This window comes from Ceratotherium simum, chromosome 6 (assembly GCF_057802395.1).
Source record: "Ceratotherium simum simum isolate JZ-2026a chromosome 6, ASM5780239v1, whole genome shotgun sequence".
Lineage (NCBI taxonomy): Eukaryota > Metazoa > Chordata > Mammalia > Perissodactyla > Rhinocerotidae > Ceratotherium > Ceratotherium simum.
The window spans coordinates 29224157-29240718 of NC_141905.1; the positions used below are offsets into that span (position 1 = coordinate 29224157).

The 16562-nt window shown below is 43.4% G+C and overlaps 1 protein-coding gene across 3 annotated transcripts in view; it reads left to right on the forward strand.

Annotated features, from left to right (window-relative positions):
• The window catches only part of MICU1 (mitochondrial calcium uptake 1), a 252362-nt gene extending 236465 nt beyond the window's left edge, over window positions 1-15897 (forward strand). For 2 of the 3 annotated variants that reach the window (XM_087432045.1, XM_004426996.3), the window contains 2 exons: window positions 6139-6228; window positions 11077-15897. In XM_087432045.1, the coding sequence (XP_087288171.1) occupies window positions 6139-6228; window positions 11077-11237 (251 nt within the window). In that variant the 3' untranslated portion in view covers window positions 11238-15897. The remainder of the gene's footprint in view (window positions 1-6138; window positions 6229-11076) is intronic. The other variant, XR_015552458.1, reaches the window with a different exon arrangement.
• The last annotated feature ends 665 nt before the right edge of the window (window positions 15898-16562 follow it).

Below are 16562 nucleotides of genomic sequence, written 5' to 3' on the forward strand. Positions count from 1 at the left end.
CATCAAGCCATGCTGTGGCAGCATGCCACATGCAAAATAGAGGAAGATGGGCACAGATGTTAGCTCAGGGCCCGTCTTCCTCACCAAAAAAAAAGGAGGGGGGGCTCTCACTTTCGCCATCAGAGATTCAGGCTCTGTTGAAGCTAACAACTATAGACCACCAGGGAAGTAATTTTGTAAAAGAGGGATAAAGGGTACTTTCTCCTCAAGATTGAGGTTAGAATAAATGAGCAACTGATTAAATAATGATACATCCTATCAATGGAATACTATGCAGCTCTTAAAAAGGACCTTCTTATGTACAGGAATAGAACTATTTCTAAGATATGTTGTTAAATGAGTAAAGCAAAACTGTATATTTAGTATACTACCATTTTTGTGGGAAGAAATGAAGAATAAATATTTTATTTTATATCCATAAAATATTTCTGGAGAAACTGAAGGTATTGATTGTCTCTAGGCAACTAGGTGACTAGGGGGATAAGGCTGGGAGGGAGACTTCAACCCTCTTATAACCATTTGAATTTTGAAACAGGTGAATGTATTATCTAATGAAAAAGAACTTTTTTAAAGTAAAAAAAATGAAAATTTAACGAGTCAAAGAGGGAAAAGCAAGTTAATATGGTAAATTGGTCTCCAAATAAGACCTGGCTTTGTTATAAAGGTTTCCTTGCAAGGAGACATGGCTGGCCCTCTGTAAAATCTATCCTGATGCTCTCATCCTCCTTTGCACCTCTGTTCTAGCTCTCTAGTCAGGCATTAGCATCCCTTCCTGCTTTCAGTACTTTATTCAAACTGATTCCTCCACCCCTACCCTACATCACCCACTACCATACATGCACATATCTGAAGCAATGTCTCTTTAATCATTTAGAATTCAGATCCAAAATGTACCTCCTACTAAATACAGACTACTCCACTGTCACCCATATGTCTATTAATAAGTCTGATATTTCTTCTGTGTATTTCTCGATCTTAATGGTATATATGTGGTTTCCCCCACTATACTGTCATCGCCCTCTGGGGTGTGTCTGCTGAAATCACTGACTGCCTAATGGTGCTGGTAGAAATGCTTGCCTTTTGTGGACAAAATATGATGAGGATTTTTAATGAAGCCAGATACAATACTAGACAGTGGCAGTAAATCTTACTGTAAATCAGTTTGTACCAGATTAAGCATGTAAACCCATTGAAGTTGTCATCTGGGATGATGCTCTGAGATTCAGAAAACCTGAGCACAGGTTTCCTCTGTGGCATGTAGCAGTATTTATGAGCCAGGACCACCAGCATCACTTCTGACAGGCAGGAGCCTGAGCTCACAGCAGGGGTCAACCTGCCTGTGGCTCAGAAGCAATCTGCAGAACAAGGAATCGTGATAATTTTCCTTATTAGTATACTGCATTGCTTTTGGCTTCTTAAATTGGTAGTTCTCCTAAATGCTTTCCTTTCCCCTGACCCCCAAATCAGGTTGAAATGTGTGTGTTGTATTAGCCAAAGTATCTTGGAAGAAGATATAAAAGAAGGAACAAGTACTCTTTAAGGGAAAATCCTTCTCCCTGTCCCCTACCCCACCCAAAGCCATCTAGAGATGGGCTTAAGAAACTAAGACATCTGCATCATAAGCCTTTCCAAGGCTGAAGCAGAAATGTCTCCCCTCACTTAATCTTGGCTCACAAGCCAGCTTTTGATTTTCTCCACTGCGGTTCAGGAACACAGGAATAATCACATGGCCACACAGCTAGAGACTGTCAGCCCAAACTTGGTATGTCACCTTCCGAAACACCTCTGCGTTAGGAAGAGACAGGCAGCTCCTAACTGGGTCATGCTGTCCATAGCTGTATCTATGCATCAGAGGCAGCTGTGAGGAAAAGCTCCCAGGGCCACCTTTGTTTCATATGCTTTTCACTGGGTTGCTGTTTAATAAACCTGCTAAGTTGTCCCTGAAATTGTCAGTATAAGTTCCAAGAGAATACTAATGTCTTCCACTGTATAGGGCACTCAGATCTGTGGTCAAGCTATAATGCTGGCTCCTCACAACCCCCCAGCTATTCAGGTATTCATCCCTGCCCACTAGCACTGAGTATTCCCCAACTTGGCTTTTCTTTCATCTGAGCTCTTTCTCTTATTTAGAGTGGCAGATTCATGGGGGAACTAGTATTGTCCATATAAGGGATCAAGTGGACCCAGTGTGTATAAAGAAAAAAGCATTGGGCTGGAAGTCAGGAGATCTAGATTCTAGACCCAGCTCTGCTACCAGCTAGCTTTGTGACCCTGGGGAAGTTATTTAACTTCTCTGGATTTCACATTTCCTGTGAGGTCTCTTCCAGTTCTAAGATTCTCTGATTCGAAGTGGATATTTGGGCTCTTATCATTCCAGAACTCTCCTTTCTTCTGTTCGACTATTCTGGTGAATAAGATAAGTTTATATAATACAGCTTCTGACATTATAGTCAAACAAATTCAGTATGTTTCTTTCTCCTGTTGAATTGTTCAGTCATAGACCATGCCAGAAAGTAAATTGGGGACATGGCACAACTCAGATTCTGCTTGGACTTTTAAAAAAGCCAGATGGTACCACGTTTTTGAGTGCCAGTTGAGCCTGTTTATACAAATTCTTTCCTATTCCAATCTAGTAGAAATCACCAATGTCTTCTTCATCTATTGTTCAGTCAGCTCGACCAGATTTGTACAAAAGGAATAAATTGGCCTTGGAAAGCCAGGCCTTCTCCAGGGTGATTTTATGCTCCATGTAGACATCTTTGGATTAGAAACTAGAATCTTAACCATCAATCAGTAAGCATCATCAAATAGGGGAGGCCCAAATTCCAGTACCAACAACTGGTTTGCATGGGGAGGTCGAGATCTAAGTGGGAGGGTGGAATTGTTCTGCTTGCTGTGATTTAATTATGACTCTGTGATTCAGAGATGTGGAAGCAAATATGAATGAGCCAACTCTCAGGACCAGCTGTCAAGCACTTAGCTTGTAATCTGCTGTTAGCCCACTTGTCCCAAGTGCTCCCAGCTTGACAGCTCACCAGCTAGTTAACTGTTTGTTTCCTCCACTGTTCTGATTCACACCCTGGGAGCCTATCTGAAGATCTTGGACTGTGAAAGAGCACCCCAGCTAGGCTGTTTGCTGCCTGGTTAACATCCCAGTGGTTTGAGTTACAGGGACTTAGCAGCCCTAGTTTTTCCTCCTATAGTACAAATGGCATCAGAGCCTTCTCCACGTGAGATGGAACATAATCTAACTCTTCTATCAAGAAATGGTATTTCTAATAAGGCATTCCTACTGGTGGCCTCCAGAGGTCCCTATTCTACAACCACTTAATCCACTTTAATGAGCTGTCACTAAAAATTGCCAAGAGCTCTCACTGACATCCTTGGATATTATTTAGTTAATGGTTTATTTAGAGGAAAGGGTCCATCTTCATGGGGAGGAGGATGGGCACTTGGAATATCAAGAGGAATTGGCAGTTGGCACTCTGCCCTGAGAGAATGGAAGAACTGGGAAAGAGAACAAGAGGATAGTTATCAGTTATAACAGAAGTGTCGGGCCGGCCCCGTGGCTTAGCGGTTAAGTGCACGCGCTCCACTGCTGGCAGCCTGGGTTCGGATCCCGGGCGCGCACCAACGCACTGCTTCTCCGGCCATGCTGAGGCCGCGTCCCACATACAGCAACTAGAAGGATGTGCAGCTATGACATACAACTATCTACTGGGGCTTTAAGGGGAAAAAAATAAATAAATAAAATCTTTAAAAAAAAAAAAAAAGACGTGTGGGATTGATGTGAAATGCAGAAAAAGGAATGGTTAACAAAAAGCATTCATGTTTATCTAATATAGAACAAGTTTTGATCCACTTCTCAGGACTTATTTCTGTGGACGCAAAGGGTAATTCAGTAGGCAATGAAAGCATCCAGTTTCTTCTGATCTGATTCTGTTTTCACTGAGCAATCTTCTGAGGTGAATTGAGTTTCCTTAGTAGATTTTCCTACTGAGAAATATAATGACCAGCTGTTATCATTTTAGTTCTCTGAACAGTTACTATTCTCGTTGTAAATTGGCCTTCTGATTTCTGTTCCTCCCCTGGGGAGTTCAGTCAGCAGGAATCAGTTCTTCCTGGGCCAGCTGAGAAAATCAAGTGTCTAGACCTACAATGCTCAATTTCTAAACCTTAGAACTTCTACAGTCACGTAGATTCCCCAACTCCCTTTTCAGCAGTTAACCACATCTCATGACCATCCCACCACAATAATATCTTTTGCTTAAGTCTTTTAGTTCCAAGGGATGTTGATTCCTCCTTCACCCTAATTCACATCCTGGGAGGAGGGGTGGTATGAACAGTAATCCAAAGCTGCAGGAAAAGGGACTGGCTCTTCCCACCCTCCTCAGCAGCCTAGTCCTCCACAAGCCAGAGGCTTTGAACACTGAGGCATAGCCCAGCCTGTGGTCAATATACCTTTCCTCTACCCTTTGCACACAAGACCCTCAGCTATTGCTGTATACCTCCACCCCCATCCTCACCCTCAGATTCTAGAAAATACCAATAAACTATGCTTTGCACTGCTAAGCCACCTTAGCAGTTATCTTGTGGGCATCCCCTCACCTGAATATGAGAAAATTAAATCTAAAGAGATAAGCAGCTCCATCAGAGTCACACACCAAGTTGGTAGTGGAGCCAGGACCAGAGCTCAGGTCTTGTGACTCCAAGCACAGTTTTTCTACTGCATCACCTTGCTCCTCTGCATGGCTCTGGTATTTGTTTCTCAGCAGATAGGGACCTTGGGGGCAATGTGTTGACAATATGGAGGTGATAGAGGTGAAGTAAAAGATCAAATGCAGAAAAAAATGACAAGAAAGAACTGAAGTTGTAGGAATAAAATAAGCAGAGAAGGCACACTGACTCTTGTTTAAGTTCACATTGCTTCTGGATGAATCTAATCTGATGTTTATAGAGAACACTTCATTGCTAGTTGATTCATAAGTAGAAATTAATCCTTTTCTTTCCTCTGAGTTTTACTTTGCATAAGAGTGTGCCTATAAGCAATAACATAATTTAAAGATGTAGCCAGATCAGGTTTGAGGTTAAATGGGAGAGAAGGCAGTGGAAATTGCCTAGTCTTTCTGGCTTGTTTCATGAGAACCCAATTCTCACATGATTGCTAGTGTTTTGACAGTAAATGTCAGAGAAAGAGAAAATAGCAATAAGGAAGAGATTTTCTGTTGAGGTCTGGAAAAAGAAGAAAAAAAAAGGCTGCATACTGATCTAGTGAGATGGGGACCACCACTTACTGAGGAAGCACAGTTAGAAAAGACAAAGTGGCTTGTGGAAAACCGGTAGGGAGGATGGGCAAGGAGCTCATCCATGCAGGTCCTTCGCTGTCAATCAGTAACTGAAGGGTGAAGCCTTAGTGTACTCAGACAAGCCTCCTTGTTCCCCACCTCCCCTTCCTTTTGCTGCCTAGTTATTTCCTTGACTTTTTATTATCATGTTCTTTCCGGTGGGAGGGAAATGCCAAGAAGGAGACTACAGTAATATCATGCATTCTTTTTTTTTTAAGGCACTCTTCTGGTAATAATTTATTAGAAAAGCTGCCACTACATGCTCTAGACTGTTAGAATCCCATCCTCAAATATTATGCGGATTTTCACTTTTTAAAATTTTATTGTGGTAAAATGTATATAACATAAAATACGCCATTGAAACCATTTTTAAGTGTATAAGTCAGTGGCATTAATTGCATTCACAGTGTTATATAACCAGCACCACTATTTCCAAAACTTTTCCATCACCTGAAACAGAAAATCTGTACCCATTAACCACTAACTCCCAATTCTCCCTCCCCCCAGGCCCTGGCAACATCTCATCTACTTTCTCTCTGTGAATCTAATATCAGACATTCTTACTTAACTATATACACACCTCCTAAAGTGTATTAGCAGTAGATAAAAATGGAACCTTAGGTGAAAAGAAAAGGGATTATGGATTAAAAACTCAATTATCATTTTCTTAAATATGACCTAAATATACTTGAAAACTTTTTATTATGACTGAGTAGTTTATCCTCCCATTCAGAGAACGCAAAATGAAAGCCCCTCTGCTGTGCTAATTCAGCATCTTTCTTTCTTCTTTCAGTGACCATGCAGCAAGTGGCCAGGACAGTGGCTAAAGTGGAACTCTCAGACCATGTGTGTGATGTGGTGTTTGCGCTCTTTGACTGTGATGGTGAGTGGGGCCCTCTGGACGCAGGCAGGAAAACGGAGCCTCCCTGCCCTTGAAGCAGACATTGTTTCTTTTTTTTTTTTTTAATTTATTTTTACTTATTTTTTTATTTTTTTGTGAGCAAGATCAGCCCTGAGCTAACATCTGATGCCAATCCTCCTCTTTTTGCTGAGAAAGGTTGGCCCTGGGCTAACATCCATGCCCATCTTCCTCCACTTTATATGGGACGCCACCACAGCATGGCCTGACAAGCGGTGCGTCGGTGCGCGCCCAGGATCCGAACCGGCGGACCCTGGGCCGCCACAGCGGAGCGTGCGCACTTAACCGCTTGCACCACCGGGCCGGCCCCCAGACATTGTTTCTAATGGAGCCTTGCAGGCAGCTCCAGTATACCAGCCCATACCTCTTCTACTTACTCCTTTCCCACATCAGTAGCTCAGCCCTCAGCATCATGACATTGAGAAATAAAACCCCCGGTCCTGGTTTGTGTTTTCCATTTCTTCTTGTAATTCCAATTTGCTTGGAGGTCTAAATTAATTTATGACCACAAGGATCTTAAAAACAGAAACAAAAATATTAGACCCAGCTTGCTGCTTAGTAGATTAGGAGCACTCGAGTATTTGAACGTCTCTAGGAGAAGATGGTGTTGATCTCTCCACCTCCCAGGACACATTTCAGTCATTCACATTCCATCTTAGTATTCCAGCTCCACATTGTGGTCTGTTGTGTCGGTGACCACTCTGTACTTTAGCCCATTTAAGAGATCCTGGTTCCACTCTGGCATTATTTCTCAGCTACTTTGGCTAATACAATAATAATAATACTAATATTAACAATGGAGACTCACATTTTTTTCATTGCTAACTGTGAGCCAGGCCCCGTACTAAGCTGCTTGTTTAATCCTCTGACACAGAAATTGTTTTTAACCACATTTGACAGATAAGGAAGCTGAGACTCAGATAAGTAATTTTCCTAGGATTGCAAAGGTAGTAGTTAGATGGCAAAACTAGGATTTAAACCAAAGCTGTGCCGCCTCCCTCTATCCTATATTACTTCCATTGCTCATCTCACAGCCAGGATTCACTGTTCATCTTCTTGTAGGAAGCTAGGTTAATAATGCAATTCAGAACCAGCTCAAAATCTCCCACCTATGTGAAACTTTCCATTTTGGTCCCGGCATAATGAATCACTCTGATTTTTTCATTCCTTAACTTGGTTCAATTTGTCTACATTACTACATTACACTCTTATCTCTGTGTATGTGAGTTAACTTCTTACCAAATTGTGAGCTTTGTAAGGGTAGTTATAAGTCCTGTTCACCTTTGGACCCCCCCCCCATAGGCCCTCAGATAGTACTTTGCACATAACAGGTGTGGATTAACTTAAGCTATTTGAGTTATTAAATTGAACTTGAGTTATTTAAATCTCCTGCCTGCACTCATAACCGAGGTCAGAGTCAAAGGAAGCTCCAGGGCTAGGACATCCTCAGGTAGGGGTAGGTTATTCTCTAGAGCTGCCCTGTTCAATATGATACTACTAGTCACATGTGGCTTTTTAAATTAAAATTAAAAGCAATTTAAAACTCAGTTCCTCGGTCTCTCTAGCCACAAATCAAGTGCTCACTAGTCACATGTGGCTAGTGGCTACTGTATTGAACAGCACAAATAAAAAACATTCCCCTTATCACAGAGAGTTCTAATAAACAGCACTGCTGTAAGAGACATTAACTTTCCCCAGATTTTGTTTTTACTCTAATCACTTTTAGAGTTTGAGTTTTTTCCAAAAAACATTCATTTTTATAATTTATGAAGCCAGTATCCTAGAGCTAGTCTGTGAAGTGAATATGGGAATAAAGGCAGCCAGCCTCACAAGCTCCCCTCTTCTCCTAGGAAGTCCTGGGAAATGTTTTCTAGCCTTTTAGAAGGAGGTTCTGTCAATATCAACTTAAATCACCTTTAGAAGATCATTTAACATCTCTGAGGCTTATTTTCTTAATCTACAGAAAAATAAAATATATATTAAATAAAAAGCCATTGTCGGGCCGGCCCCGTGGCTTAGCGGTTAAGTGCGCGCGCTCCGCTACTGGCGGCCGGGGTTCAGAACCCCGGGCACGCACCGATGCACCGCTTCTCCGGCCATGCTGAGGCCACGTCCCACATACAGCAACTAGAAGGATGTGCAACTACGACATACAACTATCTACTGGCTTTGGGGGACAAAAAGGAGGAGAATTGGCAATAGATGTTAGCTCAGAGCTGGTCTTCCTCAGCAAAAAGAGGAACATTAGCACGGATGTTAGCTCAGGGCTGATCTTCCTCACAAAAAAAAAAAAAAAAAGCCATTGTCATTTTTACCAGTACAAGATCTTAGGTCAAAATGCCAGAGGACAGACAGTTCCGATTTTCAAACAGACTTGTTCATCACAGAACTTGAAAGTTGCACCCACAGATCACACATGCGCACAAATGACGTTCAGTCATATTCATGGTTCATAAGTAACAGAAGCTGTTCAGACTGATCGGCTCTAGCCTTAGGGAAGCAGAAAGCAAGTCCCATAGTAGTTTGAGTGAAATGGCCTCAGGTTTTTTCATCTGAAGCTTCTTTTTATACAAAATATTAGGAATCTTGTTTAGACCTTTTTTGTGCTTTTAATTACATTCTTTTTACTTATACTTTGTTTCCCTTTTTTTTTTTTTTTGTGAGGAAGATCAGCCTTGAGCTAACATCCATGCTAATCCTCCTCTTTTTGCTGAGGAAGACCAGCTCTGAGCTAACATCTATTGCCAATCCTCCTCCTTTTCATTCCCCAAAGCCCCAGTAGATAGTTGTATGTCATAGTTGCACATCTTTCTAGTTGCTGTATGCGGGACGCAGCCTCAGCATGGCCAGAGAAGCGGTGCGTCAGTGCGCGTCTGGGATCTGAACCCGGGCCGCCAGTAACGGAGCACGTGCACTTAACCGCTAAGCCACTGGGCCAGCCCATATATACTTTGTTTCTTATTGCGGTCACATTGGTTTGTAACATCGTTATATTTCCACTTCTGTATCGACTGCATTATGTTCACCACCAAAAGTCTACTTGCCAACCGGCACCATACACGTGTCCCTTTTACCCTCCTCCCACCCCCTTCCCTTCTGGTAACCACCAGTCTGTTCTCTGTATCTATGTGTGTATTTGTTTATCTTCCAGGTACGAGTGCAGTCATACAGCAATTGTCTCTCTCCATCTGACTTATTTCTCTTAGCATAATACCCTGAATTACATTCTTCATAAGCCATATTATTGATTAGTTTTCAGCCCAGCCAGGCTACTTTTTAACTTTTTATATTGAAATATAATATACATACAGAAAATACAATCATAAGTGTACAGCTTGATAAATTTTTAAAAACCAAGCACACCTGTGTAATCAGCATTACCCAGAAACATCACATTACCAGACCACAGAACCACCCCCTGGTGCTGCCTTCCAGCCACTTTCCTCTCCCAAGGGTAGCCACTTTCCTGACTTCTAGTACCAGAGATTAGTTTTACCTGTTTTTTGTTTGTTTGTTTTAATCTTGCCATGAGGTATCTCTGAGGTTTCCCATCCATCCTTAAGCCAGAAACATGGGCCACTTTAGGTTTTCAAGTACTCTCTACAGAAGTAAACCATTTATTCCCTCTTTCCTCTCTCTTCCCAGACCGATCATTAGTAGAGGTCTGTTTGCTGGTTTCCTGTTGTCTTATCACCACCAGTAATGGCTGCCATTCTTTTAATCAGCAGATATTTACTCCTGAGCCTTGGTCAAAGGGTAACTGTCCTCTACTGTTGGAGTGGTTACTGTTCCATGGTGGTTGAGAGGTACCCTTTAGTTAAACCAAATACTCTCCAAGTTCTCTTCCAGACCTGAGAGTCTCCCACTAAAGAGAGTAGAATGGGAAAGCCATGAGAAAATGCGCTTAACCCAAAGCCAGATTTTGATTTTGGTTTTCACCATGAAAAGCCCTCATTATCTCTCACCTGGACTAGCGTAAGAGCCTCCTAAGTGGCTCCCATACACCAGTTGTGCCGTTCTCCAATCCATCCCCATATATCCAGCCAGAGAAGTCTATCCAAAATGGAAATCTAACTGCATCTTACTCCTCTGCTTCCAGTCATTTCCTGGTGCTTCACCGCCTAAAAGATAAAGTGTAAACGCTTTAACGAGGTACAAGGCCCTTGGGGACCTGTCTCCTGCCTGCCTCTTTAGTTTACTTGCCTGCCTCTGTGTGTCCAGCAATGCGTAACTACTTGTCGTTCTCCAGCAGCCATGCTGCTTCCTGCCTGTGCCTTTGCTCATGCTACTACCACTACCTGGAATGCCTCCCCCTCACTCCCTCTTACTTGGCCAATTCCTGCTTATCCTTTGGGATTCAACTTAGGGGTCACTCAAGGAAATCTTTACTGATCTGGACTTACACCACCCCCCACTTGGGTAAGATATTGTTCCTCTGTGCCCCCATAACATCCTCTGTTTACCCCATCATGGCATTTACCAAACTGGTGAAATAAGGTATTTGTCCCTCCCACAACCTGGGAGTATTTCAAGGGACAAAGTCTGTTTCTCTCTTTATTCTCAACACCTAGCACAGAACATGACAAACAATATATTCTCAGTCAATTTTTGTCACACTGCACTGAACTATCATTGAGTTGGAGTCGGAAACATCAAGGAAGGAGCAAACCAGTTCATTTTAAGCCAAGAGAACTGAATTTGGCTGTGAGAGAGCACTGGGCTTTGGAACCCACGTTGTGTGAGCGATGGAATTTTCTCAGTCTTTGTTCTAAGGCCTTCACTTATCCTTGTTGTATTTGCCTCTTTCTCTAGGCAATGGGGAGCTGAGCAATAAGGAATTTGTTTCCATCATGAAGCAACGGCTGATGAGAGGCCTGGAGAAGCCCAAAGACATGGGCTTCACCCGCCTCATGCAGGCCATGTGGAAGTGTGCACAGGAAACTGCCTGGGACTTTGCTTTACCTAAACAGTAACCCAAAAGTGCAAGAGGGGCCACCTCTCCACCCCAGGAACCCTGGCCCCTTGAGCAGAGCCTTGGCACAGCCCTTCTTGCTGCTATTTCTGGAAGTAGTGCTCCCTTCCTCCTGGGAATAATCTCAGGATTCAACCAGTTTCCCTCTCCCCCCTTCCCTGTCCCAGTGTTCTGCTAGGCTCTTATTCTGCCGAATGATAATCCCCAGAGGTTCTCAAAAACATGAGCAAGTCCTAGAAGCTCACACCTTTGGCACCTTCGACAGCACTACCCATTCAAGTACCCTATGGATGAAGAATGCAGGGAACCATCTACATACCTGCCAACCCTGGGAAACATCCCACTGTCAAGTCATCTTTGCTGTGGATTTCTATTAACAAGAACATTCCTTACTTTTCCTCCTGCTGGTGTTTTTAAGCTACAAGTTGGGAAAACCTCTGGCAGGCCAAAGGAAATTTGTGATGAATGATAATGAGGACAACCCAGGCACCCTGAGCTGGTGGGAAGCCTGGCCACAGGAAGGATCTGTGTCAGTCCCCAGGGTGGCTCTGAGACCTGCTCCAGGAAGGTGATATGCACAGTGTAACAGAGCAAGATTCAGAATTTAAAGCAGCTGCTTCATGGCTCTCTCCACTCCCTTCTTTTCCTCTCAGGCTCCCTAAGAAGACTCCACCACAACCCTGTCCTTAATGAGCAGCAGTGATTAAGTTCATTTCTCTGCAAGTGCCATTCCCCCTCCGGGAGTGTGCCTCCAAGGCTGAGGCCTGGCTCAGAGTCTATTTGCCTTCTGTTTTAAACACTTGTAAAATATCACTTTAATTACAACAGTTTGCAGTAAACCCCCCAAAGGTTCTTGTCTCCTTTATTTTAGGATCCCCTGGGGCCTTTTTCATTTCACTTCTCCACTGGGTTTGAGATCCAGCTACCAGCAGACCGTTTTTCTTTCTACCAGAATCTGGTTCTTCCTGTTGAAAGGCAATGTTCCACACAAACAAAAAGTGAGGGCATTTGTAGGTTAGTAGTGGCAGCGTCCCAGCACAGTTTGGATAGCATTTCATCCTGGGCCAGGGTACATAGTCCTTGATTACTCATGCCCCACAATAAGGAACGAAGATGAGGTGGTGGAGATAGGAGGAATCATCTGGTATGGTGGACCTAAGTTTTAAGAACCATAGCAACCAGTGTTGTATATGAACTCAACTCTGCCGCTAACTCCATATGGCCTTGAGTAGGCAAGTAATTTCCCATCTGTTTCCTCCTGTGTAAAATGACAGGTAGGGTTGAGCTTAATGGGCTCTAAGTCATCTTCCAGATCCAAAAGCCTCTCCTTCATCTCTCCTCCAGAATTGCTACAGCCTCCAGAACCTCCAGGTAATGCTCCTGGGCATGACAGAGTCTCAAGTCCAGTGTAACAGAACTACCACACCAAAACCCAGTGCTTCCTACAAGTCCTGGAAGTTGGTAGGGAGTGCTTATCTGCCAGAGAAGAGCAGAGGCCTGCGTCTGCACCTGTGGCTCCACAAGAACAGTACCAATACCAGAATTTTCTCCAGAGCAACTTAACAACCTCACTTCTAACATCCTTTCTGGATGCAGATTAGATTATCTCTCAAAGGAGTTTGCCTTATCTGTCTCCCACCCTTTCCTGTCTTGGGGTATGTATTCCTGTTACCCAAGTGTAGCTTTTGCCTTGCTCATTGCCCCAGGGCCGAGGCATCAGCAAAATGTGTGCTTTCCTTAAATTTGTCCCAGAATCCCAAAATCACTTTTTTCCCCAATCCTCATTTCTCCAGCCTGAAATAGAAGTCCCACTCACAGCTTTCATGGGGCATTCATTCCCCTATAAGAAGAGATCTGCTGATGGGCCTGGGTTTACTGAATCTGAAAGCCAGAGCATAGCAGGAAAGGGTAAGGATCTCACTTGCAACATCTTGAAACCCAAGGTCAAGGGCAGCTGTCACAGGTACGTGCAATCCAACTAAACTCCATTAGCTCCTAGGAGTGCCTGGGGAAGCAGAGGAGGAACAGGTGCCCGAGAAGATAGGACGTCCACACTTTGGCACAATAGGGTAAACGTGGGTGAGAGGTACAAGCCAAGTCACCCAGAAGAGGCCAAAGTCCCCCAAGGAAGTCCTGGAGCAAGGTGGTATATGGGTAGGCTGAGAGGATTTTAATGGGCAGAGTTTAGGGGTAGGCTGGGTGCATTTGGGAATACAAAAGGCTGATTTGTGCTTCTCTTTCTGTTCAAATTGTCTCTTCTACCTAGTTAGAATAACCTTCCCCTCCTCCTTCAAGACTCAGCTCAAACTGTCCCCTCCTTAAGTAGCCCTCCTTGATCCTTTTCTAGAGAAGACTAGTAGCCCTTCCTTTAGGACCCCTTACCCACCCATAACAATACTGGCTGTAATTGGATGTAATTTTTGTGAGATTGTCACCCACAAAGTTCAGACCCAAAGTAGTGACATGATCAAAGAAACAGTCGACCACCAAAAGCTAATTTAACAATAATTCTTGGACAATGAAAAAGTGATCCTAGCAGTGCCTCAAATTCCTCCCACACACCTACAGCCGTTCTCTACTTCTGATGTTACTGTTCTCTACTTCTTTAAAAACAAAAATAACTCTTTCTCCAGTTCTAGCCCTTAGGCTTCAGGGAGGGAAAGAAAGTCAGGTTGCTGGGCTTTCTTGACCTTGGGCTCAGCATCATCCACAAGGACAAGCAGGGAGAAAATGAAGAGAGAGTTACTAAGGAAAAGAGACTTAAGAACATGCGTGATCTTCAGAAATGATCATTCTGATAGCTTTTAGTGCCCCACCTAGTTTTAGCTCTGGTTGAAGCACATACACTAGAACTGAATCGGACTCTGAGACAAAGGAGAGGTCCAGGGCTGGCTCCGTGGCTTAGCGGTTAAGTGCGTGCGCTCTGATGCTGGCGGCCCGGGTTCGGATCCCGGGCACGCCCCAAGGCACCACTTCTCCCTCCAACGTGAGGCCGAGTCCCATGTACAGCAACTAGAAGGGTGTGAACCTATGACATACAACTATCTGCTGGGGCTTTGGGGGGAAAAAATGAATAAACAAAATCTTTAAAAAAAAAAAAAAAGGAGAGGTCCAGGCAACAACTGCTACTAGACAAGGAGGAAGGGACAGCAGCATGGTCCCCCAGCCAGAGCATCCTCTCCAAGCCCCACAGCCCCAACAAGCAGCTCAGGAAAGGAAGGAGGGAGCAGAGTCAGAGTTTAGCTTTCAGGCTTCAGGTGCCATGCTGGCAAGAAGCCTCAGCGCGGGGACTCACTGGCCTGCAGCAGGAGAGGGGAGTCCAGCCTAGCCCCAGCCCTGCTCCAAAGAAAAGGCCTCCCGGGGACCTGGGTGGCATGGGGCAGGGCGGGGTGGGATGAAAAGCCAGAGGTGGACCATAACCAGGAAGAAGGACACTGTGGATATGACTATAATTGAGAGGAGGAAAGGAGCAATGCTCATGGATTGTTCTCTGAGGCTCCAGAATGGGAATTTTTACCAGCAAGTGAGAGGGTATAAGCTATTCATTCTGCAACTTTTTGCTGATCACCTACTTTGTGCCAGGCACTGAGCAAGGTCTTCAAGGAGTTTGCATTCTAGTGAGGAAAACAGGGAAAAGAAGCAATAAAGTTAAATACAGGCTGCTATGAGAGCACTTAGAAAAACAGAAAGGCCATCTAATCCAGATTTGGAAGTTCAAGGCAGGCTTGCAGAGGAAATGATTTTTTTTTTAATTAAAAAAATACTGAGGGGGGCCGGCCCCATGGCTTAGCGGTTGGGTGCACGCGCTCCGCTACTGGCGGCCCAGGTTCGGATCCCGGGCGCGCACCAACGCACTGCTTCTCCGGCCATGCTGAGGCCATGTTCCACATACAGCAACTAGAAGGATGTGCAACTATGACATACAACTATCTACTGGGGCTTTGGGGGAAAAAAAAAAGGAGGAGGATTGGCAATAGATGTTAGCTCAGAGCCGGTCTTCCTCAGCAAAAAGAGGAGGATTAGCACAGATGTTAGCTCAGGGCTGAGCTTTCTCACACACAAAAAAAAAAATACTGAAGGGCCAGCCTGGTGGCGTAGTGGTTAAGTTCGTGTGCTCCACTTGAGTGGCCGGGGCTCACACATTCAGATCCCAGGCGCCGACCTACACACTGCTTATCAAGCCTTGCTGTGGCAGCATCCCACATATAAAGTGGAGGAAGGTGGTCACAGATGTTAGCTCAGGGCCAATCTTCCTCAGCTAAAAGAGGAGGATTGGCAACAGATGTTAGCTCTGGGCTAATCTTCCTCACCAAAAAAATAAAAAATAAAATACTTCTTTAAAAAAAAAAAAAATACTGAGATCTGAGAGTTGAGTAGGAGTTAGCAAAGGGGGAAGGGGGAGTGTCCAGGCAGAGGGTACCAAGTGTGCAAAGGTCCAAAGGCCAGAAAAGCATGTTTCATTCTGGGAACTGAAGTTCTAGGGAGTATCCAGTACAGACTGGGGAGTGATTTTGTGACCCAAGAATTAATTAAGATGGCAGTCATTCACAAAAAATAAAAATAAAAAATACATTTAGATATTTTAAAACACACTTATAACTCATAGCTTATAGAAAAAATCATGATGGAAATTTTAAAATGCTTAGAACTGAATATGATAATGAAAATACAAGATATTAAAACTTGTGGGACACAGCTAAAGGGAAACATAAACTTCTTAACAGCTTCCATACTTATTTACAGAAGATGAGCTTATTATTAATTAATAAGCTAAGCATCTGCTTCAAGAAGTTGGAAAAAGAACAGATTAAAACCCAAACAAAAAAATAACAAAAGAGCAAAAATAAATAATATTAGGAATTTTAAAATGTATATAACTAGATACTACAGCAGTTTAAAAAATAATAATATTGTGAGCAACTTTATGCCAATAAATTTGAAATGGATAGTTTCCTAGAAAATATAACTTACCAAACAGGCACAAGAAAAAATTAAAAATCTGAATAGACTATAATAAATTGAATCTGTAGTTAAAAATCTATGAGAAAAAGTACCAAACCCAGATATATATGAGGGATAAAAAAAAAAAAAAATAGGACCAAGTCCCATAGGACCCTGTAAGCCCCAATAAGGAGTTTGGACTTTTATCTTAATGATAATTAGGAGCCATTAGGGTTTTAAGCAGGAAAATGACATAATGAGCTTTGCATTTTAGAATGATGACTCTGCCTGCAATGCCAAAAATGGATTGGAGTGGGATCCAGGTTGGAGACTGCGGTAATAATCCAGTTAACCGATGCTGGAAGCCAGGATTAGAGGAATGGCT